Here is a 21,938-nt window from a genome sequence, read left to right as displayed (position 1 = left end):
CCCTCGTTTCCATTCTTCACTTGTTACAAACTCCAAGCTCTCTTCCCACCCCACGCTTCGATTCGCTTCTCCTGAATCGCATTCGGCAACTGCTGCGTTCGATTTCTCGATCTCTCTCTGCCTTCATCGTTTTCGCGAGTTCGTTCTGCATCGTAGCTCTCTTCTCGGTCTCCAATCATGGCCAAAGGCGTGATATCTGACGAAGAAGGTAAACCCTAGAAATTCCCCCAATTCCTCTTCGCTCTTGCCCTATTTTCGCTTCATACAGTATCTTGAAGCTTGTTGGAACCCTAAATTTTTCGGGTTTTTGATATTTTTTGGTTCTGCAATGCGTGCAGATGAGGTCGAACTCGACGAGGAGGAGAGGGAACCCGTTGATGGGGAAGAATTGGAGGGTCGTGAGATAGACGATGACGACGAGGATGAAGAAGAAGGTATGAACATTTTGCCCCTTGATGGTTTTTTTATTGTTTGTTTCTAGTTCTCTGAAGTCTTGGCGGCGTTTCTGGGCATTTTTTGAAAACTAGGGTTTCGACCTATAGATTGGGTTTTGCTCATGTTGTACTGTTTGATGTTTGGGAAGAATCTTGGTCCTTGTTAAATGCAGAAACAGTTCAATTTGTTAGGTTGATGGCGTGTGTTTAGAAACGAAAACTAATTTGTGCATTTGATGGTGTTTTTGTGATAGAAACCTATGATAAAATCATGTGTATGCCTATTTTTCTGTGGGTAGGGTTTGTCATCTTGCTGTGGAGTATGAAACCCAAGTTATATATACTGTGCATTGATCAGTTTGGTTGATTGGAATATATGGGACATGATGGTGTGAATTTTTATGTGATTTTTGATTACCTGATGGTAGAGATAAGGCATGAAGAAGTGGGTTAGGCTTGTAAATTATAAATATTTATCTTCTTTTTCCGTTGGATAAGATGTAAAAACAATTACATCTGTGCTTCCCTCGCTGTCTTCAAAGTTCATTGTTGTATCTGGGTTGGGGTCATTATTTGGGTGAACTAAGGTAGACTGCCTGCTGGCTTCTGTTTGGTGAGTCCCATTATGAAAGAATGATGATTGTTTTAGAGTTTTCTTTGTCTGTTTGTGTGCATCTAATGATGCTGACATTTTGATGTTTGGTTTTGTCCCTTTTGTGCAGTAATGTGATGTGATTGTTAGTTAAGAATTTTCAACTTTTAACATTTGGTATTTTTCATTTCATTCATTTTTGTTCTTGATATTTTTCATTTTGTAATTGCACGTTATATGAATTTTTAAGATGGTGTCTTGTCTGGAGCAAATCATGTGTGTATAATTATCGCTTTACGGGCTATCTTAGTTGTTGGCGATACTCACTGTTTTCTTTCACTCCATACTTCAGAAGGGCAGGATGAATATGAAAAAGATGGATTTATAGTGGATGACATTGACGATGAAGAGGAGCAGGATGAAGAAGAAGAGAGAGCAGAAAGTGATGAGGAGCGACAGAAGAAGAAAAAGAGGAAGAAAAAGTTAATACTTTACCCTTTGAATTATTTTCCCCACTGCTTGCGGTTAAATTTCGTTTTCTTTCTTTAAAATTTCAACCCATACATGATGTTAACATCTTCATTCTAAACTTTTATGAAATTACACTACTACTTAGGGAGGAGTATGTCCTTGATGAAGATGACTATGCGTTGCTGGAGGACAATAATATCAATATTCCTCGTCCGAAGGTTTAAGAAAAACAAATTTTTGGCTTTTAGTTGATAAATACTATGCGGAATAGACAAGTTATATTGAAAATATTTTATATAATTCATCAGGTAAATAAAAAGTTCAAGCGGCTGAAAAAGGGCCAGAGAGATATGGAGGATGAGACCTCTGGACTATCTGATGATGAGGAGTTTGATGGAAGTGGTAAAGTTGGGCGAACTGCTGAGGAGAAGCTTAAACGCAGTTTATTCGGCGATGATGAAGGTATGCCTTAGGTGTGCTGATTTATGTTTTTGGCTTTTCATTGACAGTACTTGAAAGTTGGAAAATTTCTTTGAATTGAATGCATTAGAAATATTTCTTTCGGAAGAGTAAGTTCTAGGCTTGTAAGTGTTCACTGAAGAACATTTTTTAATCATTAGTTTGATTTGAATAGTGCAGAATATATTTTGAAGGTGAGATCACTAAATAAAAATAGAATTATCTCTATTTTGATGAGATATATTGTTGAATTGTTGAACTTGTATGCTTAATGATGTACCAAGCATACAATAAAATGCTTACTCTTTTTTTCCCAAAAATTACAGGAGCTCCACTTGAAGACATTGTTGAAGAGGAGGAGCAAGGAGAAGAGGAGGAGGATGCTGACATTGGAGAAGATGATGAAATGGCCGACTTCATTGTGGAGGAAGAAGAAGTTGATGAGAATGGAGCCACTGTGAAGTATTATAAATTTATTTTTATTCTTCATCATTAAAAATCTTAATTTTTGATCTGATGATCTATTACTGCAATTCTATGTAGGCGCAATAGGAAGCCGAACAGGAGAAAAAATAGGCAGGCACCAGGTGTCTCTTCATCAGCTTTACAAGAAGCTCAAGAGTTATTTGGTGATGTTGAGGAGTTGCTTGAGGCTCGCAATCTAAATCGATTAAAGGATAACAAAGTGACTACAATTGAAGATGAATTTGATCCTAGTGTTATTGCTGATAAATATATGACAGAAAAGGATGACCAGATCAGGGAGCTCGATGTTCCAGAGAGAATTCAGGTGTTTTGAGATTTCTGGAAATGCATAAAACTTCCTGATTACTTAGGTGCTTTCTTGGAAGATGAGATGTTTTTATTTTTTATTTGTTTAGATATCGGAGGAGAGTGCTCCTCCTCTGGATGGAAGTAGTATAGACCAGGAGAGTACGTGGATTGTGAAACAATTGAAAAATGGAGCAGTCCCTTGGATTTGCAAGAAAGTTCCAAGCTCCCAAAATAGTGGAAAGGGCCCACCAATTGAAGGGAATGATATTATCCGATTTTTGGAACTACATCATGTGCAAAAGTTAGATGTCAGTATTATCTGATCCCTAAGATTTGTCTCTGTTGTTAATTTTATCTTTTCCTCTCTTAACTGGAATTTTTCATCTTGTAGATTCCTTTTATTGCCATGTACCGGAAGGAGGAGTGCTTAAGCCTATTGAAAGACCTAGAGCGATCTGATGCTGTTGATGAGGATTGGGATAAGAATAACAAGACACCTGCTCTGAAATGGCACAAGGTCTTTTAGGAGTTATGATTGGTGTTTGTTCTTTTTTCTGTTTGCTGTTGATAAAACAAACTTAAACTCTGCAATTTGATTCCTTGTGCATTGTTCAGACGCTGTGGGCTATAAAGGACTTGGACAGGAAGTGGTTGCTTCTTCAGAAACGGAAGAGTGCTCTCCAATCATACTACAGTAAACGATTTGAAGAGGAATCTCGGCGTGTTTATGATGAGTCAAGACTGAATTTGAATAGGAAATTGTTCGACTCCGTTATGAAATCACTGAAGGAGGCAGAGTCTGAGAGGGAGATTGACGATGTCGACTCCAAGTTCAATTTGCATTTTCCACCAGGTGAAGCTGGTGTTGATGAAGGGCAATTCAAGAGGCCAAAAAGGAAGTCATTGTATTCAGCTTACAGTAAGGCAGGTCTATGGGAGGTTGCAAGCCGGTTTGGCTGTAGTTCTGAGCAACTTGGGTTGTATCTGATAGATGTTGTTCCGGTAAGCATCAAAGAAAAAATAAGGGAATATGTGACGTGAGAATTTCTGATTCATCAATTCTTATTGTTTCTACCAAGTTCAGAGTACATGCTGATGTTCATTTACAGAGAGTGCTATACTTTGTATGCTAACTAATTCTACTATAATAGTTATGACTTAAGCTACATGAGCTATGAGTCAGCCGTACACTAGCTATATTAGTAACAGCTGATACAATACAATAGAAGTATACAACATATAACTGAGTACAGTACTCTAACCTATCTCTGTTGAGCTGGAAGGATGCTTAGATTTGGAACTCGTGTTTGTTTTGACACTTGACTAATGTTTTTTTTTTCCTGCCCTCTTTTGTAGCATGAGGTTGAAGATCCAAAGGAAACACCAGATGAGTTAGCTTCTAACTTCACATGTGCAATTTATGATTCCTCTGAAGAAGTACTTAAATGTGCTAGGCACATGGTATGTATCTGCAACTGTGTTCATAATCATTAAACGGAAGTCTTTGTTTGATCCTATGGTTCTTTTGTTCCAGGCGGCTGTTGAGATAAGCTGTGAGCCTAGCATTAAGAAACATGTTCGTAGCCACTTTCTTGACCATGCTGTGGTGTCAACTGTACCGACTGCTGATGGAAATGTGACAATTGATTCTTTCCATCAGTTTGCTGGGGTGAAGTGGCTGCAAAAGAAGCCTTTGTCTCAATTTGAGGATGCACAATGGCTCCTAATACAGAAGGCAGAAGAGGAAAAATTGATTGTAGTTACGATTAAGCTGCCCGAAGAGGATCTAAATAAGTTGCTAGACCAATTCAATGAGTATTATATTAGTGACAGTGTTAGCAGATCTGCTCAACTGTGGAATGAGCAGAGGAAGTTGATACTGCATGATGCAATTTTTCGATTTCTTTTACCATCAATGGAAAAAGAAGCAAGAAGCATCTTGACAAGCAAAGCAAAGAATTGGGTACTCATAGAGTATGGGAAGGCCTTGTGGAATAAGGTTTCTGTGGGGCCTTATCAACAGAAGGAAAAGGATCTTAGCTCAGATGATGAGGCTGGTCCTAAGGTTATGGCCTGCTGTTGGGGCCCTGGAAAGCCACAAACAACTTTTCTTATGTTAGATTCATCAGGAGAAGTGCTAGATGTGCTTTACACTGGGTCACTTACTTTTAGGTCACAGAATGTAAATGACCAACAGAGGAAGAAGAATGACCAGGAACGTGTGTTGAAGTTTATGACTGATCACCAACCACATGTCGTTGTTTTAGGAGCAGTTAACTTGTCTTGTACTCGTTTGAAGGAAGATATATATGAGGTTAGCATCTTGGTTTCTATGTTATATCTGTTGCATTTTGAAATGAAATGGTGGGGGGGGGGGGTGGAATCCATCACTTTTGTGATGAAATACTTATACTTATTTTATACCTACAAATTTAGGAATTTTTTTTCTGTTCCAGTTTCAACCACCTAACCAAATGTGGAAATTAGAATATGATCAATTGTCATTCCTAATTCTGTTACTGTCTCCATTCCCATTGCATCATATTCCCTCCAACCTAAGTTGCACATAGTAGTTTGACACTGGCTTCAATTAGTAAGAGTTAGTTGAAATCCACTTGATAGCAAAATTTGTAAGGTTGTTAGGAATATTAGTTTGTTATCCCCTGTTAGCAGTATCAGGACTGTTAGCTGGTTTGTTACTATCCTATTGTACAGCCAGGGGTTATCTCTTCTTTACTCTCCTATCTGTTAGTGTTGTATATATGTACATCCGCATCAGCTCTCTAATCTTGACTTTGAAATGCAAAACAGATTCGTTCATACTTCTATAAAATTAGTATTAGTATCCATGCTTACCTTCTATTGTTAAGGTGCTGACAAGTGATGGTTATAGTTAAGCTGTAATTAATTGCCTGGGTCATGGTTTCAACAATTCAAACTATTAATATTAGTGTTACTTTTTTATTTTTTATTCAGAATACACTGGATTTTTTAAAGTTGTTTGACTTTGGTCCATGTGTTTGACCTGACCTAGGGTCAAAGGACTTATGTTTTATCATATTGTAAGCCTTATCTTTGGTTTGGTCTGCTTTTACTAGGTCATTTTTAAGATGGTGGAGGAAAACCCTAGAGATGTTGGGCATGCAATGGATGGGCTCAGCATTGTGTATGGTGATGAATCTCTTCCCCGTCTTTATGAAAATTCTCGAATTTCCTCTGAACAGCTTCCTTCGCAGCAAGGTGAATATTTTTTTGGGTGTATAGCTGTGTGATGCCCCCGCTATTTAAGGAATCTCATGTTTAATCCTATTTTTCTTACATTGATAGGTATAGTGAGGCGGGCTGCTGCTCTTGGCCGTTATCTCCAAAACCCATTGGCGATGGTTGCAACATTATGTGGACCCAGAAGGGAAATATTATCGTGGAAACTGAGCTCTTTTGAGAGCTTTCTCAACCCAGACGATAAATTTGGGATGATTGAGCAGGTTATGGTAGATGTAACCAATCAGGTCGGTTTGGACATTAATCTAGCAATAAGTCATGAATGGTTATTTGCTCCATTACAATTTATTTCTGGGCTTGGTCCTCGGAAGGCTGCATCCTTGCAGAGATCCTTGGTAAGAGCTGGTGCAATTTTCACTCGAAAGGACTTTGTGAAAGAACATAAACTTGGTAAGAAGGTGTTTGTCAATGCAGCTGGTTCCTTGCGTGTCCGGAGAAGTGGATTGGCTCTTAACAGCGGCCAATATATTGATTTGCTGGATGATACAAGAATTCATCCAGAATCTTACGCTATTGCACAAGAGTTAGCTAGAGATATGTTACAGGAAGATGTCACAGATGTAAATGATGAGGATGAGCCCATAGAACACGTGAGAGACAGACCCAGTTATTTGAAAAACCTTGATGTTGAGGAATATGCATCGCATAAAGGATGTCTGAACAAAATAAGAACTTTGTATGATATAAAAAGAGAACTGATTGAAGGTTTTGAGGATTGGCGTAAGCCATATGAAGAACCGAGTCAGGATGAGGAGTTCTATATGATTTCAGGTGAGACTGAAGAGACACTTGCTGAAGGGAAAATTGTCCAAGTTACAGTTCGCCGAGTACAGGCCCAGAAAGCAATATGCGGGCTTGAATCTGGAATGACTGGAATCCTAATGAAAGAAGACTATATAGATGACTGGAGAGATATAATTGAGTTATCTGATAGGTTGCATGAAGGTGACATGCTCACTTGTAAAATCAAGTCAATCCAAAAGAATAGGTATCAAGTCTTTCTTGTTTGTAAGGATAGCGAAATGAGGAGTAATCGGTTACAGAATAACTGCGAACTTGATCCCTATTACCATGAAGACCAGAGCTGCTTACAGAGTGAACATGACAAAGCTCGGAAACAAAAGGAGCTTGCAAAGAAGCATTTCAAGCAAAGGATGATTGTTCATCCACGATTTCAGAACAGTACTGCAGATGAAGCAATGGAGGTTTGTTTCTGATAACTATGATATATCATGTGTTCTATTGGCCTTTTGTTAAAATCATAAGATTTTCCAGAGTTGTGTATTTTCTTAGTTATGTGTATGCATGTGAACGTATCTTAGGAGTTAGGATGAATCCTTGGTGATGAGAAATTATTTCATTGATGATTTACTAATAGACCTCTATTTCTTGGGTCAACCTTATCTGGATTGGTAATATGGGTTTGGATGTAATCACTTTCAGCCTATTTAGGCAGATGCATACAGATGCTAGTGCTAGGAATTGGCATAGAAAAACAGAAACTGATTTTTTATTCAAAAAATAGCAATGAACTACAATGGTTATTGGTATTCGAGAGATAGAACTCTCCCTAAATGGCCTTGATATCAATTTAGATACCCCCCCCCCCCCCTTTTCCATCTTACTCCTATTTATTGCTATCACCTCTCACTCTCTAATTACCTCCCTGACTAACTAACTAACCAACTATGAATTTCCCTCACTAAGTGGTTGTTATCTATCAATACTTGCCCCCCCCCCTCCTGAATATTCTCACCTCATTCTCAATGTGAGGTTGTGTAAATGATTACGAGCTGTGACAATTCTCCCCCAAAGTCCAGTCTCTGATAATCAATAAACTTCCACCTGGATCCCCCTGAAATTATAAAATAAATTCTGCTAGAGCCCCATTGCTAGTGTAACACATCAATTTGTTGCCTTTGACTTTATAATTTTGAGGTGTCTATCCACATATTTTGTGCTTGACAATTCTGGGAAAACTGACCAAAGGCATGGGTGCTCAACTTGTTGGACATGGCTTATTTATAGCCCACTAGCTTCAATTGGAAAATTGGACTTGACCTGTTAGATTTAAAAGATAAGCTCCTTCAGACCCCCAATACTTTTAGGCTTGGTTATTAGATCAAAAGGTGAGCTTAATAGTTGCAATTCCAATCTTGCCCATCCCTTGTAATGCTTACCATGTTTGCATTCCCTCACTATTGTTGTTGTATCTCCCTACAAACTCCTTAGCACCATTCTGTTAGTCACCTGTGAAAAGCCAAACCTGGTGGCTTTGACGACGAAGTTCCCCGTATTTCCATTGATTCTTCCTTGTCAACTCATGACCTCCACCATGAAGTGCCACAGCCTTTAATATATGTACATCTCATTCATTACTGGTACCTATCAGCAGCACACATTGCAGGTCTTCCAAGAAGGAATGTACAAAACTTTCTCCGAGTGTTCCCAGTGCGGGTCTTCTGAGAAAGAAGGCGCAGAATTGTGAGTGTTCTAAGAGACTCAGAACTCCACAAATTCTCACAATACCAGTGATGCCACCCCTAATCCTTCGAGCTCTTTTTTATAGCCCTATCACATTCAATCTTTCCCTCACTTCTGTTTACGGTGAGCCCCTTTAACCAACTAACAATGACAACTATTAGCTAGTTAGTTATAATGCAGCCTTTCTTTAAGAGATCTATTCCTATCTGCTACTTCAGACCCTTGGTGCTATATACCAAAATGTATCTCTCACTGTGCAATGTCATAAAAAGGCCTTACCTGTTGGCTTCTTAGTAACATTTCCTCCAATTCTCTTGCTTATTTGCTTGCTGTTTGATTTGAAGAGTAAATTGTGATATTTACTGAAATAATGAATTTAGTCATCTTGAACCTTGGTATTTATATATCATTGTAGATTTGGATGATTAATTTGTTTTTTTTTTATAGGCAAATGTTAGGTGTTAGTAATGTTAGTAAATTAGTCCTCCCCAGGGTTCGAACCCTGGACCCTTCACCCTTCATCCCAGTTGTGATTCTTTTAGTTGGGGTGGGTCTTGTAGAGACAGCTAACTTATATTTAGCAGCACTTGATCTAATCTATAAAACATTGTCTTCTGAGCAAGTATTAATTAAATCATATTTGTGGTTTTGTCGAGAAGACTTGTATCTTGATGCTGCAATGATTCAATAAATTCCTTTTGGTTTCTAAAAAAAAATATAACTAAATCTAGTTTGTACTTTTGCACAGGTTTAATGATAGATTAGGTGTATGCTTAGCTTTATGCCTTTACATTTATTTTGACGCAGTTCTTATCTGACAAAGATCCTGGAGAAAGTATTATCCGCCCTAGTTCACGTGGACCCTCATATCTTACCTTAACACTTAAAATTCATGATGGAGTATATGCCCACAAGGATATAGTTGAAGGTGGTAAGGAACACAAGGACATCACAAGCTTACTTAAAATGGGGAAGACGCTAAAAATTGGAGATGATACTTTTGAGGATTTAGATGAGGTAAGTCACTCCTCTTGTTTTCTGGACGCCTTTCTTTTGACTGTATAATTTACTTTTTTCTATTTACTTTTGCTAAGGTTATGGACCGTTATGTTGATCCCTTGGTGACTCACTTGAAAGCAATGTTAAACTACCGTAAGTTTAGGAAGGGTTCAAAAGCAGAAGTTGATGAACTTTTGAGGATGGAAAAAGCTGAGTATCCTATGCGCATAGTCTACGGTTTTGGCATCTCCCACGAACATCCTGGCACATTTATATTAACTTATATAAGAAGTACAAATCCGCACCACGAGTACATTGGGCTTTACCCAAAAGGATTCAGGTTCCGGAAGAAGATGTTTGAGGATATTGATCGGCTTGTGGCATATTTTCAGAGGCATATTGATGATCCCTTACATGATTCAGCCCCCTCCATTAGATCCGTAGCTGCTATGGTACCAATGCGAAGCCCTGCAGCTGGTGGTTCATCAGGGGCATCTGTGGGTAGTGGCTGGGGTGGTTCGAACAGTGAGGGTGGCTGGAAAGGCTACTCTTATGATAGAGATCGGTCTTCTACCCCTGGTTCCAGGACAGGTATATCAAATTTTAAATTCAGCTAACTCGATCTTATTGGATTTGTTGTTTTCTTGGTGGAACTAGTTGGGGATTGAAATAAATACTGAACTAGTTGGCTGAACTAATGCTTTTTCTGCTTTGCTGGGTGAAGCGAATTCCACTTTTTTCCTTGGATATCATCTGATAGTAACATGACATCTGCTTTGATATTAGGTATATTAGGTATAGGTATAATAGCACAACTCCATGTTTTCATAGGACCGGTGATCATAAGTCTGCTACTGAAATGTTGATTGGCTTGCCCTTCCTTATGTTTTGTTTGGTTCTTGTGGTTCCCTTTGTCGCTTGTTCACGTTACCAAAACTAATTGCTTTTTTCATATTCCATTAAGTTTCTTTGTTCAAAATTTGACTATTACTGTTTCTTCTGCTTTACAGGACGGGCTGATTACAGAAACAATGGGAATCGAGATGAACATCCTAGTGGAGTGCCTCGTCCATATGGTGGTCGTGGACGTGGTCGAGGTTCTTACAGCAGTAGTAGAGGACACAACTCCAATAATGAAAGGCAGGACTCTGGTTATGGTGCTGGCAGATGGGGTCCTGCATCGAAAGATGGGAATGATGGTTTAAGCAATTTCCCAGGGGCGAAGGTTCAAAATTCCCCTGGAAGGGAAGCATTTCCTGGTGGTTGGGGTGGAAGTGATGGAGGCAGTGGTTGGGGAGGTGGAGCTAGTACCGGCGACAATGGTGGCTGGGGACAAGGGAGTGGTGGTGATCAAAACGATGCTCAAGAGGGAAGCTCTGGCTGGGGAACAGGCACCAAGAAAGCAGGTGAGGATGGATGGACTGGCGGTGGATCTTGGTGATCCCAAGTCATATTTGACTAACCTATGTAATGCGCCTCTTGGAATGTAATCGTTTCCTTGACTGTATTTCCTTGAACATGAATAATCCCTGGGTGGTATTATCTTTTGTGGAGTTCCACATTTGTTCATAGTTACATCAGCATAAATTAATGCTTCGAGTTTTGTAGGACAGACTCATTCCCTGAATTATTTTTTTAGTGATAAAAAGGTCCAGTCGTTCTTGAGAATTGGTGTGCATGCACCACTTGCATTCGGTTTCCAAATGGAGAAATTGAGTCCTCGTTATAGATTGATCAGAGGAGTGCTATTAAGTATTAACACTCTTTTAAACACTTCCTCCAATACTCTTCAATTGAATTCAAATTTGAATCACAATTCAAACTAAATGTGAATTGCTAAGCCTGTGCAGAGGGTAAATGTGAGCTGCTTCTTAATAGTCATCTACGCTCTATTTGGTCCTGTCTTGTCTCAAAAGTTGGGCCCGTTCTACCTCTTTTTTAAATGGTTGTTGCTAAATGCTACTCCCTCCGTTCCTAAGTATAAAAGTATAAGACCAAATACAACAAATTGCGTTTATTAGGGAAGCATTAAATGCGTCGTAGATGCACAATAATCAATGGTGAGATGATGAAAATTGACGTGGTCATATCTGCTTACAATAAAGAGGATCCAAGCACCGTCGCTTGCAAGTATTTGCATATATCCTAAATAGTACTCCCTCCGTCTAGGTGTGGAAATAGGCCAGACAGCTCGTTAGGGGCCTATGACTCGGCTCGACTCGACCTTGCTCGCTTATTAAAAAGGTCAGGCTTAGGTTTTTTTAACTAAAAAGGCTAGGCCCAAACAATTAAAAAAGCCTATTTGGCCTAATAGGCCGACCTACTTATCTATTATTTTTATAAATAATATAAATAAATATAATTTAATTATATATAAGTTAATTTTAGTTGTATTTGTTTTAAATAATTGAGGTTTTGTTCTTTGAAATGCAATGATATACATGTTTATTTATTTGAAAAGAAAATGCAATGATATATAAAAATGTCTATTAGCCCGCTAACCTAATGACCTTCTTTTGGTGAAATTTTCTGTTAAATAGACTTTTAAGTAGGCTTGCAGGTAGGGATGGCACCCGCGAGGGGCGGGGGCGGGGAGTGCCTCCCCCGTCCCCATCCCCGCGTCTCTTTCATGTCCCCATCCCCACTCCGCATCCCCGTGGCGGGGTGAATTTTCTCCCCATCCCCAATCCCCACCTCCCCACGGGTCCCCGCAGATCCCCATGGGGACCATTAACACAACATTAAAAATAAAATAAAACTAAATTAAATATAAAAATACTTAAATTTCCACGTGGACTACAAATAGTTAAATATGAAAATCACAAATGAGAATGGAACATGTCAAGTTCTATGAAAATATATAATGAAGTTCAAATAACATTTAATTTACTATTAAGGGTATTATTGATTTTTTACCTATGTATACAGGGCGGGGATTCCGCGGGGCGGGGAGGGTGATCCCCACCCCCATCCCCAAATTTATCTCGGGGGAATTTTTGTCCTCATCTCCATCCCCACAGGGAAAAATTCCCCAAGATCGGGGCCCCAAACGGGGCAGTCCCCACGGGGATCCCCATATGCAGGTAGAAATTGCCATCCCTACTTGCAGGCTTAAGTAGGCTTGTAGGCCAGACCAGACTTTATAAAAGGTCAGGTCAAGCCTTAAAATTTGGCCTATTGATAGGTCACAGGCCACACTGGGGCCACGAAAAGAGAATGCAGGCCAGGCTTGGGCCACACGAAGTCTAGCTCGGCCCGGCCTATTTCCACCCCCTGTGACCGTCCTCATTTATAAGTCATTTTTACCTAATTCTCTAAGATTAAGAAAAGAAGTTGTTGGCATTAAATTTGTAAATTTTTTTTATTGAGTTTCCTAGATTACCCATCAACTTCTCCAAATTAATTTCTTTTTAAAATTACATTATCTCTTTCATATTAAATATGAGGGTAAGTTTGTAAAAAGTATTAAATGCTTCATTGATATTATAAAATGACTTATATTTTGGGACTTAAAAAACTCTAAAAATGTGACTTATATCTATGGGGATGGAGGTAGTATTACTAATTGGCTAATAGCCAAGAGTGTGTCATCTATCTTGCGCATCTAAAAATATGTTCACACCTACCTAACTTCCTATTCACAATTCATTTTCATCAAGTTTTTCTTCTCTCTTTCTCTATTGATTCTATCAAATCACATAGTGTTTCACTTATTTTTCTCTCTTTATTCCTATATCTTGTGTAGACATAAAATATTTGAACAATTTTTTTTTTCCAAACCGAATTAGGAAAAAAAAATTGATGTGGTGTACTAAGAAATGTAAAAGAAAATTGTTCCCGCATGAATCGGGCATTGAAAAAACCAGGACATGAGTCATGAACCGGGGAAAACGGGTCAGAATCGGGTCGACCCAAATTGAGGTATAAAAACACAGTTCTAGGGTTTTGAGGTTGCTGATTGCATTGCATCTCCTGCTCCAGAATCCATTTCCGACATCACTATGACTGCGGAGACACAAGAAGAGCTTCTTGCGAAACACCTTGAACAGCAGAAGATCCATGTAATTCAATCTCATCTCACTCTACCCATGTTCTCTTCTTCTTTACTCGCTTGTTGATTCCATTTTTATTGTTAGAAATGCAGTATTGGTTGGTGGGTTTTGATTGGATTTTGGAAATGCTATGGTTCAGTGTGATTGTGTGCCTTGTTTTGTGCTCTTTCCCTTAGTTAACAATTTTCATGGTCATGTGGCTTGTGGGGTATTAAGGGCTGTGTTACTGTTAGTTACTGCTCACTGTTTGCATGATTTCAGGGTTTTTGAAATTGAATGGTTATGTCATTGTTTTGATTGATTGTTCATTAGTGTTTGGACTGTGGTAACTTGAGATGTGGAAGGGTGTGGAAATTGCTATGGTTTGGGTTTATTCAAGGATCAAATTTTAGGAATATGTTTGGTGTTCACCCAAATGGTGTAGACAGTAGACACTAGAGTGAGAGTTATCAAATAGCGGCGCCGCTATAGCGTACTGGATTTTTGCCTAATTGCGACGCCGCTATTGCCCACTATAGCGCGCTATTCGCCGCTAAATAGCGGCCGAAATAGCAGGTTTTTGGCTCACCGCGATGGTCCTCTATCGCGATTTGACAACACTGGAGTGAGCTAGGAAGAGTTGAGTGATAAGGGATAGAGCTGATATATGATGGGGTGTGACATAAAGAGATAGAGAGAAAAAAATGACGATATAGTTTGGGTGTCTGCAAATTGGGACTCAACATTTCATGTGTAATAAATTGGAAGGTTTCTGGAAATTTAAATGTTACAGTAATTTGTCTAAAAAGGAAGAGTCTAGTATACAAATCAAAGATAGGAGAAAAACTCAACCTTCAGAACAGAATGATCACATGCATCTCGAAAGGAATTTGATCCCTATTCCTTAGAGAACAATTATAATGAATAATACATGTGTGTGTTCTTTACCTAAGTTGATGGTTGCAGCTAAATATTTTATTGTGATGATTAATATTAGTTAAACTGTAACAGCTGAATAACTTTTCTATTGCATTATTTTCAAAAGCCTACTATTTACTCTGTAGTCTAGCTTATGAACCTCTGAATACTATTTTTGTAGCATGATGAGCCTATAGTTGAGGATGATGAGGATGAAGATGACGATGATGAAGATGATGATGAGGATGACATTGGTGAAGGTAAGCTTGCATTCGGCGAAGTTTAGTGACATTTCTTGGATAATTATGATGGAATTAGTGTAAAGTAAAAAGAATGTATATGGTGTATAAGATTAGTTTGGTGTGCCTTTATTCTATTGACTGACTTTTAAATTAAGAAATGGTCTCTTGCAAATTTTGGTCTATTTTCTCATTTTCATTTTATTTTTGTTTGGGATCTTCTTTTACAAGATGCTATACATCAAGGTTCATAATGTTTTGATAAACACTGGTTTTTATCGAAGATTTTGATAGCAGGAATTCAATTTTTTCTTTCTTTCTATGATAAGGCATACATTCGTCTATTTAGATTCAGAAACCAGTATCAGTACAAGTGTGGTGGTTCACATAATTTACTGGGTACAAATTGAATTAAGACTGGTATATCCTTTTATCTGGTCTGTAATGCATAATTCACAGGCCAGTTTAATCTGTATCAGGCAGATACAATTATGAATCTGAGTAATTTGTGTCTCATTGCAGGTCAAGAGGGTGATGGATCTGGTAGGTCCAAGCAGACAAGAAGTGAAAAGAAGAGTCGCAAGGCAATGCTCAAACTTGGAATGAAACCTGTCACAGGTGTCAGTCGTGTGACAGTCAAGAAGAGCAAGAATGTTAGCATTTAGCATTTCTGTTTATTTTTACTAGTTTTTCTGTTTCATCATCTATTTAGTATATGTCAACATTGATTATTTGGACTTCTGTTTCTTCAGATCCTGTTTGTTATCTCGAAACCAGATGTTTTCAAAAGCCCAACTACGGATACGTACATTATATTTGGGGAAGCTAAGATTGAAGACTTGAGCTCACAGCTACAAACTCAGGCAGCAGAGCAGTTCAAGGCTCCCAATTTGAGCAATGTAGGATTGAAGCCTGAATCCTCTGGTGTTGCTCAGGATGATGAGGATGAGGATGAGGATGAGGATGAGAATGAGACTGGTGTTGATCCCAAGGATATAGAGTTGGTTATGACTCAAGCTACCGTGTCAAGATCGAAAGCAGTCAAAGCTCTCAAAGCCGCCAATGGCGACATTGTTGCTGCCATTATGGAGCTTACTACTTGATGGTCAGATTTGGTAGAATATTGTTTTGTAAACTGGAACTATTTTTCTTTGCTGATCAAAATTTTGCTCTCCTTCAGTTTGAAATAGTGGTTTGCCAGTGTACCTTTACTTCTATTTTCTGTGTAATTTTCTTAATGGAAAACAAAAAAACTAGAGCCATGTGCTGCGATTGCATGTTTAATGCCATGAATGACAGGCAAAATTAGCTATAATCAAAATATATATATTTGGTTTTTAGAGTTTAAGCTCGTCCTCCTTCGGTGTGTGGCTTGTAATTTCACTAGATCTGTCTTTTCAAATATAAGTAGGTTCAATTGAAAAACTGTCTCTTCAAACATAAGTAGGTGCAATTGAAAAACTCTCTCTTCAAACATAAGTAGGTGCAACTGCAAAACAATTGAAGGTAGCCTAGCCTGTGTTCATGGCATGGCCACTGGACTTTGTAACGCATACTAGGACGACCTAGTGGATGTTGTAACTTTCGATTAACACAGCTGACCCAATATAGATAGATGTTACATATACTGATATACATGAGGGGTTTTATTATTCCTTTGGCTTTATTACTACTATTATTTTACCAAGCTAGGGGCTTAAAGGAAAGGAATTAAAAACCCCTACTGAAGGAGGTGGCAGCACTATAAGCCAGAAAAGCTTAACTGCTAAGGGTCTGTTTGCTTTAGCGGTTGGTCCGATGGGGACGCGTGTATTGGAGGAAGCTGCAATTGGGAGCATCCGGATCCAAGCGGTGGTGGAGGCGTGTGTTTGGCAGTGGAAACGCCCACCAAATTGAGCGGGCACTAAACGAAGAAAGAAAATCATAGATGTGTGTCTCGTTAGTTAATGAAATTCCATTTTTGGCAAGATCACAACCACCATGTTGCTCTATCTGTAAACATAACTCTAGCAGATAAGATCATTAGGTTGAATGTGGCTTTGGATCTCATGAACTAAACTAGCACCATAATGGATGTCCTTGAGACCTAAGTGCACCATTCGAATAGTATGATTACTCACTTTAGAGGGGAGAGCTGGATTTAGCACCCCAACCCTTAGATTTCACACCCCTAATTTTCGGATTATCGGGTTCCGAATTATTTCGGAATCTTATATTCCGAAATTAATTCATGATTTGTAGTGCAAAATACATGTAACACCCCACTTTTGAGTGAAAAAATGCTTCGGAAACTTTATTTCCGAAATATTTCGGAAACTAAATTTCCGAAAGTGGGGTGACATTTCTAATGAGTGAGGTGCCAAATCTAGCTCTCTTTAGAGGGTAAAGTAAGTCATCGTAATCATTAATAGTAATTACCTACTTTAAAAAGTCAACAAAACAAATCAATCACCGATGGTGATGATTACTTTACCATCTAAAGTGAGTTTTTTCACTATAGAGGAGCATTAGCACTAGATGGATTAGAAGACAACTTAAAATCACCAACTTGAGACAATCACCATCAAACAATCACTAGATACTTAACGTAACATTCTTATTTGTTTGATGACTCAAGAGGAGATTTTATGACGTTCTATTTGAACTTCTAAGAAATAATGTAAATTTACAAGACATTTGTAAATAGGGTAAATGTATTTCCTATACCTATTATATATAATACACTCCTTCGTATAGTTTATTTGATTTCCTTTCATTCAACATGGTATCAAGAGGCACAAGAGGTATCCCTTATCCTAATATGTCCAAAAGGATCCATTATCCATTAGTGTAATTTTTTTTCCCAAAGCCGTGTTCTAACTCTGGTCTTACCCATTGTTGTGTTCCATTTTTAGCAACTTTCCACTACTTTTTCCGACCGCCGCGACTGTTTTCTAGCCACCGCAGCCGCATCTGACATTGTTTTCAGTTGGCGAGCCCACTACAAGAATCACATCGTCCTTAAATTCTTTTTCGGAGGTCGCACTCGCCCACACGCTCCATAACCACCAACAATGCTTTCTTGCAAAACCGCTAATGTCCATCGCCCATGGAGGCGCGACAATGACCTACCAGTCGAACTTCCTTCTACTAGACTTGCCTCAACATCATTGTTCCAAATTTGTGCTTCATTTTTAGGTTCACGGTATTTTCCACCTATGTTCTGCTTCTTTTGACACATTGTCAATTGTTTTATCTCTCTTTCATGGTACCCGAACTTGTGGTCCTCCAAACTTTCCCTCACAAAGGTCTCTATCGATTCTCACATGCACTTTACCATGGCTTTAGACATGACATTACCATATCTCAATTGAGGTTAGGTTAATTATCGATGGTTGCTCATATCCGTTGATACTTTTGAGGAAGAGGAGCATGTGACCAGAGCTCCACTGACCTCCATATACCTTAGGCATGGGTGGAGGAAGGCCAGGAAGGGGGACACATGAGTGCCATGGCCTCCCTAAGTTTTTTTTTTTCTTTACATGTGATACAACGTCAGCTATAAAAATAGCCGTACTTTTATGCATATCATATTATTTGATCTTAGCCCATAGTCCCAACTTCCTTCATCCACCACTATTAGGGATGGGATCTGGATGAAAAAAAGGTTTTTAGAAAGATCCTTAATTCCCACGTGTTAAAGTTTCCATGCGAAGACCATCATCTCGTTAACAATCCTTACATTATAACTTTCTTTTATCGCAACCTTCCTTGCGATTGATTGCTTACGATTTGTAACCTTCGGAGAATAATCCCATGTAGGGATGATGATAAGCAAACAAGTGGCCTTCATATGTGTTTTTCAAACAAGAAAAGAACATTGAGAAGATGATGGATGCTAAAGAATATGTTTTTTTTTAGTTTAAATCACATATGTATCCTCTAGCAAGATAATTCTCTCTGAGTCGGGTAAGATCATTGTGGGCAACAAAAAACTTCATACCAAGTATTTAACGCAGTTGCATTTGTAGAGACTTGAACCTGAGATCTCAACTTAAGTTAGAATAATCCACGATATCTACCCAAGACATCTATCTGCCTTAACCAAAACAATATATTCTATTTTTTTTTTGTCAAAGGTGAACATTTCATTGATAATATTGGTCGGGCCCACAACCCGAGAGGGGTGCTAGTTTTTTTATTAATACAAGTGCGAGAGATACTCTTTTTTTTGTTACAAAAAGTTTCGGGTGAGACGATGATGCTTCATTCAAAGATAAGGAAAGCTGTCGAGCTTAAAAAGCACTTAAAAAGACTTACATTTACCTCATCCGAAAAGACTAGCGGAGGTTCGAACCTACAATACTCCTTTCTACTATTTACACACCCAACATCATTGTTTTACTAAAATGTGTTTAAAGTGTAAACTATAAGCCCAATTCTTTTTGTTTTATTGGGTCAATTGGGTCTATGAACAAAGCTTGGAAGAAAATGCTGACGGGCCAAACTTGAACCGGGCCAACCCGTCTTGAAGGTATATTAAAGTAAAAGCTCAGTTCTAGGGTTTTAGGTTGATCGATCTGATCTATTGCTCCAGAAATCTCCTCTGTCTGCACCGGCACCCACCGATCAACCGCCATGACTGCCCAGTCCCAAGAAGAGCTTCTCGCTGCTCATCTCGAACAGCAAAAGATCCATGTAATTGCTTCTCTTTTCAATCCTCTTCTTGTTCATTTTCCCCCATTTTTTTTGCTTTTTTTTTATTTTAATTTTCAATCAGTAGTGTTTCTGGATTGTTATTTGATTTGAAATGGATTGTTTCAGTGTGATACTGTGATTGTGTGCAAACTTTTGTGTTTTTTTCGATCAGTTGAACCCTTTTTAGGGTTTTGTAGCTTGTGGGCTATGAAGGGGTGTGTAAGTTTAATCTCTTGTTTCAGTTTTTTGAAATTGAATGGTTAGGGCATGATTTTTTCCTATTGGGTTGTGGAAAATGGTAGAAAGTTACGAGCTTTCGATTGATTCAATGTTGGGCATTTTTCTATGTAATAGATTGGAAGGTTTCTGAGGATTTAGATGTTTGTGCAATTTGTATGAAACAGAAGAGTCTGATTTTGAAATCACAGATAGGAATAGAAGAGAAACTCAACATGGGTTTTGATATTGATAGCTAGACTCCTAATAGCCCCAGTTGATTGTTGCCGCTTTTTTTTGTGATTACTCTGGATTGGCCACAGCTGATGAACTTTTTTACTGGCATGTTTAATGGCTTACTTTTTGTTGTGATTCTAGTATTTTGAACTTGTGGGTAATATCTTTTGTAGGATGATGAGCCTGTAGTTGAGGATGATGATGAGGACGATGATGATGAGGATGACGATGATGAGGATGATGACAACATTGAAGGTAAGCTGGTGAATAATATTTACTGAAGTAGTGCTTATGACTTCTTACTCATTTTTATTCTTGCATTTGGCACTGGTTTAGTTGAATTCATTCTTTAATTTGGTTGGGATTAGTATGAAGTAAAAAGTGTGTATGTGGTAAATAGGAATTAATTTGGCTTGGCTTTGTTCAAGAGGTGGCCTATTGTGGCTTAAATTAAGAATTTGGTTCTTTGATTTTTGTTCAGTAGTTATTCATTTTCTTTTCTTTTATATGGAGCATTTTTTACAAGGCTTAATCACCGTTGTCAGGGTATCAGAAGGTTGTTTACTCCTGTTTTTGGTTTAATTTTTTATTATCAGGGGGATTTTTGTTTTCTCTTCCTATATTATTTTATAATTTCATCTATTAATTTAGAAATCACTTTCACTGTGGTACGAGTGTGATAATTAACATGATTTAATGGTACACATTGAAATAAATCTGTAGCTCTCTTACTGTTGTTCTGTGTTATAAGACCTGACTTGATAGTTAATGCCAGTGCCTTTCATCTCAGAATATATTTCAAAATGCATTTAGATTTTGATGGGCCTCTAATCTATTCTGTGCCACCTAGTTAATTCTGCTATTTCTTTTTGTATGAACTGGATCTAATGTCAGTTATTTATGGATACTATTAAGAGTCTCTGAGGAGTTTGTGTTGTATTGCAGGACAAGAGGGTGATGCATCTGGTAGGTCAAAGCAGACCAGAAGCGAAAAGAAGAGTCGCAAGGCAATGCTTAAACTTGGAATGAAACCTGTTACAGGTGTCAGTCGTGTGACAGTCAAGAAGAGCAAGAATGTTAGCATTTGACATTTGTAATTTATCTGGTTTTCCATTGTTTCATGTATTTTTTGTTCTTGTGAAAATTGAATTCTTGGACTTCTGTTTGTGCAGATTGTGTTCGTCATCTCAAAACCAGATGTTTTCAAGAGCCCAACTTCAGACACATACATTATATTTGGTGAAGCTAAGATTGAAGACTTGAGCTCACAGCTACAAACCCAGGCAGCAGAGCAGTTCAAGGCTCCTAATTTGGGCAATGTAGGTTTGAAGCCTGAATCCTCTGGTGTTGCTCAGGATGAAGAGGATGTTGATGAGAGTGTAGATGTGGACGAGACCGGTGTAGATCCCAAGGATGTAGAGTTGGTGATGACTCAAGCTACCGTGCCAAGACCAAAGGCTGTTAAAGCTCTCAAAGCTGCAAATGGCGACATTGTGGCTGCCATTATGGAGCTAACAAATTGATAGTAAGATTTGGTACAACTTTAGTATTTGGAATGTGGAGCTGTTTTTCTTTGTTGATCAAAATTTTCGCTGTCCTTGGATTGCAAATACTGGCTTGCCAGTAATGTTTTACTGTCCCTGCGGAAGGAAAGACTACAGCCTCATTGGCCATATGTTTGAAGTGTTATTTACACCGTCGTAAGAAATGGATATGGTAACATGGTCACCGAACTCGTAATTTTTATCATGGTACCTAGCGCTTTGGTATTTAGTGCATGTTTGAATTAAATTAGGATGACATTTTTGTTGGATTAGGGTCAAAGTTGGTTTTTATTATTTTTATTATGAACCGAATATGTCTTGAAACATGATCTTATTGGTTGAGCTAGTTTGGTTTTGGGGGAAAAATAGGTTTAGTTTTCTGTAACTGAACTGAATTAAACTAAATTGTCTGGTTTTAGGGAAAAATTGGTTTGGGTTTATGTAACTGAACTGAATTAAACTAAATTGACTGGTTTTGGGGAAAAATTGGTTTTGTTTTACTTAATTGAACTAAATTGTTTGCTGGATGTATTGATTTTTTTTTTTTTTTTTTTTGGAAGTATGTAACAAAATTTAACATT

General features: G+C 38.3%; 3 protein-coding genes across 3 annotated transcripts; all 3 read left to right on the top strand.

The window, feature by feature from the left end:
- Positions 1 to 11,163, top strand: LOC130730022 (transcription elongation factor SPT6 homolog). The gene is made up of 17 exons (XM_057581893.1): positions 1 to 208; positions 339 to 434; positions 1,379 to 1,508; positions 1,643 to 1,715; positions 1,806 to 1,959; positions 2,283 to 2,418; positions 2,500 to 2,746; positions 2,838 to 3,038; positions 3,122 to 3,247; positions 3,346 to 3,732; positions 4,087 to 4,191; positions 4,265 to 5,044; positions 5,829 to 5,970; positions 6,058 to 7,217; positions 9,304 to 9,513; positions 9,591 to 10,086; positions 10,506 to 11,163. The coding sequence occupies exons 1-17, from the start codon at positions 178 to 180 to the stop codon at positions 10,934 to 10,936; spliced, it is 4,905 nt and encodes a 1,634-aa protein (XP_057437876.1). The 5' UTR covers positions 1 to 177; the 3' UTR covers positions 10,937 to 11,163.
- Positions 11,164 to 13,398: 2,235 nt separating this feature from the next.
- LOC130730021 (nascent polypeptide-associated complex subunit alpha-like protein) lies at positions 13,399 to 16,031 on the top strand. The gene is made up of 4 exons (XM_057581892.1): positions 13,399 to 13,556; positions 14,626 to 14,704; positions 15,206 to 15,336; positions 15,436 to 16,031. Exons 1-4 carry the CDS (start codon positions 13,497 to 13,499, stop codon positions 15,784 to 15,786), a joined length of 621 nt encoding a protein of 206 aa, XP_057437875.1. The 5' UTR covers positions 13,399 to 13,496; the 3' UTR covers positions 15,787 to 16,031.
- A 3,171-nt stretch (positions 16,032 to 19,202) lies between these two features.
- LOC130730020 (nascent polypeptide-associated complex subunit alpha-like protein 1) lies at positions 19,203 to 21,562 on the top strand. The gene is made up of 4 exons (XM_057581891.1): positions 19,203 to 19,360; positions 19,987 to 20,068; positions 20,759 to 20,889; positions 20,986 to 21,562. Exons 1-4 carry the CDS (start codon positions 19,301 to 19,303, stop codon positions 21,334 to 21,336), a joined length of 624 nt encoding a protein of 207 aa, XP_057437874.1. The 5' UTR covers positions 19,203 to 19,300; the 3' UTR covers positions 21,337 to 21,562.
- Positions 21,563 to 21,938: the final 376 nt, after the last annotated feature.

The sequence above is a fragment of the Lotus japonicus genome, chromosome 1 (genome assembly GCF_012489685.1).
Source record: "Lotus japonicus ecotype B-129 chromosome 1, LjGifu_v1.2".
NCBI classification, from domain to species: Eukaryota; Viridiplantae; Streptophyta; class Magnoliopsida; order Fabales; family Fabaceae; genus Lotus; species Lotus japonicus.
Note: the sequence above shows the minus strand (reverse complement) of the source record. Positions and strands in the feature narration are given on the sequence as shown.

Coding starts and splice junctions, on each gene's coding strand:
- LOC130730022 (XM_057581893.1), top strand. CDS start 178: ATGGCCAAAGGCGTGATATCTGACGAAGAAG. Junction 1,509..1,642: donor AAGAAAAAGAGGAAGAAAAA/GTTAATACTTTA, acceptor ACTACTACTTAG/GGAGGAGTATGTCCTTGATG. Junction 1,960..2,282: donor TTTATTCGGCGATGATGAAG/GTATGCCTTAGG, acceptor CAAAAATTACAG/GAGCTCCACTTGAAGACATT.
- LOC130730021 (XM_057581892.1), top strand. CDS start 13,497: ATGACTGCGGAGACACAAGAAGAGCTTCTTGCGAAACACCTTGAACAG. Junction 14,705..15,205: donor TGAGGATGACATTGGTGAAG/GTAAGCTTGCAT, acceptor GTCTCATTGCAG/GTCAAGAGGGTGATGGATCT. Junction 15,337..15,435: donor CAGTCAAGAAGAGCAAGAAT/GTTAGCATTTAG, acceptor CTGTTTCTTCAG/ATCCTGTTTGTTATCTCGAA.
- LOC130730020 (XM_057581891.1), top strand. CDS start 19,301: ATGACTGCCCAGTCCCAAGAAGAGCTTCTCGCTGCTCATCTCGAACAG. Junction 20,069..20,758: donor GGATGATGACAACATTGAAG/GTAAGCTGGTGA, acceptor GTTGTATTGCAG/GACAAGAGGGTGATGCATCT. Junction 20,890..20,985: donor CAGTCAAGAAGAGCAAGAAT/GTTAGCATTTGA, acceptor CTGTTTGTGCAG/ATTGTGTTCGTCATCTCAAA.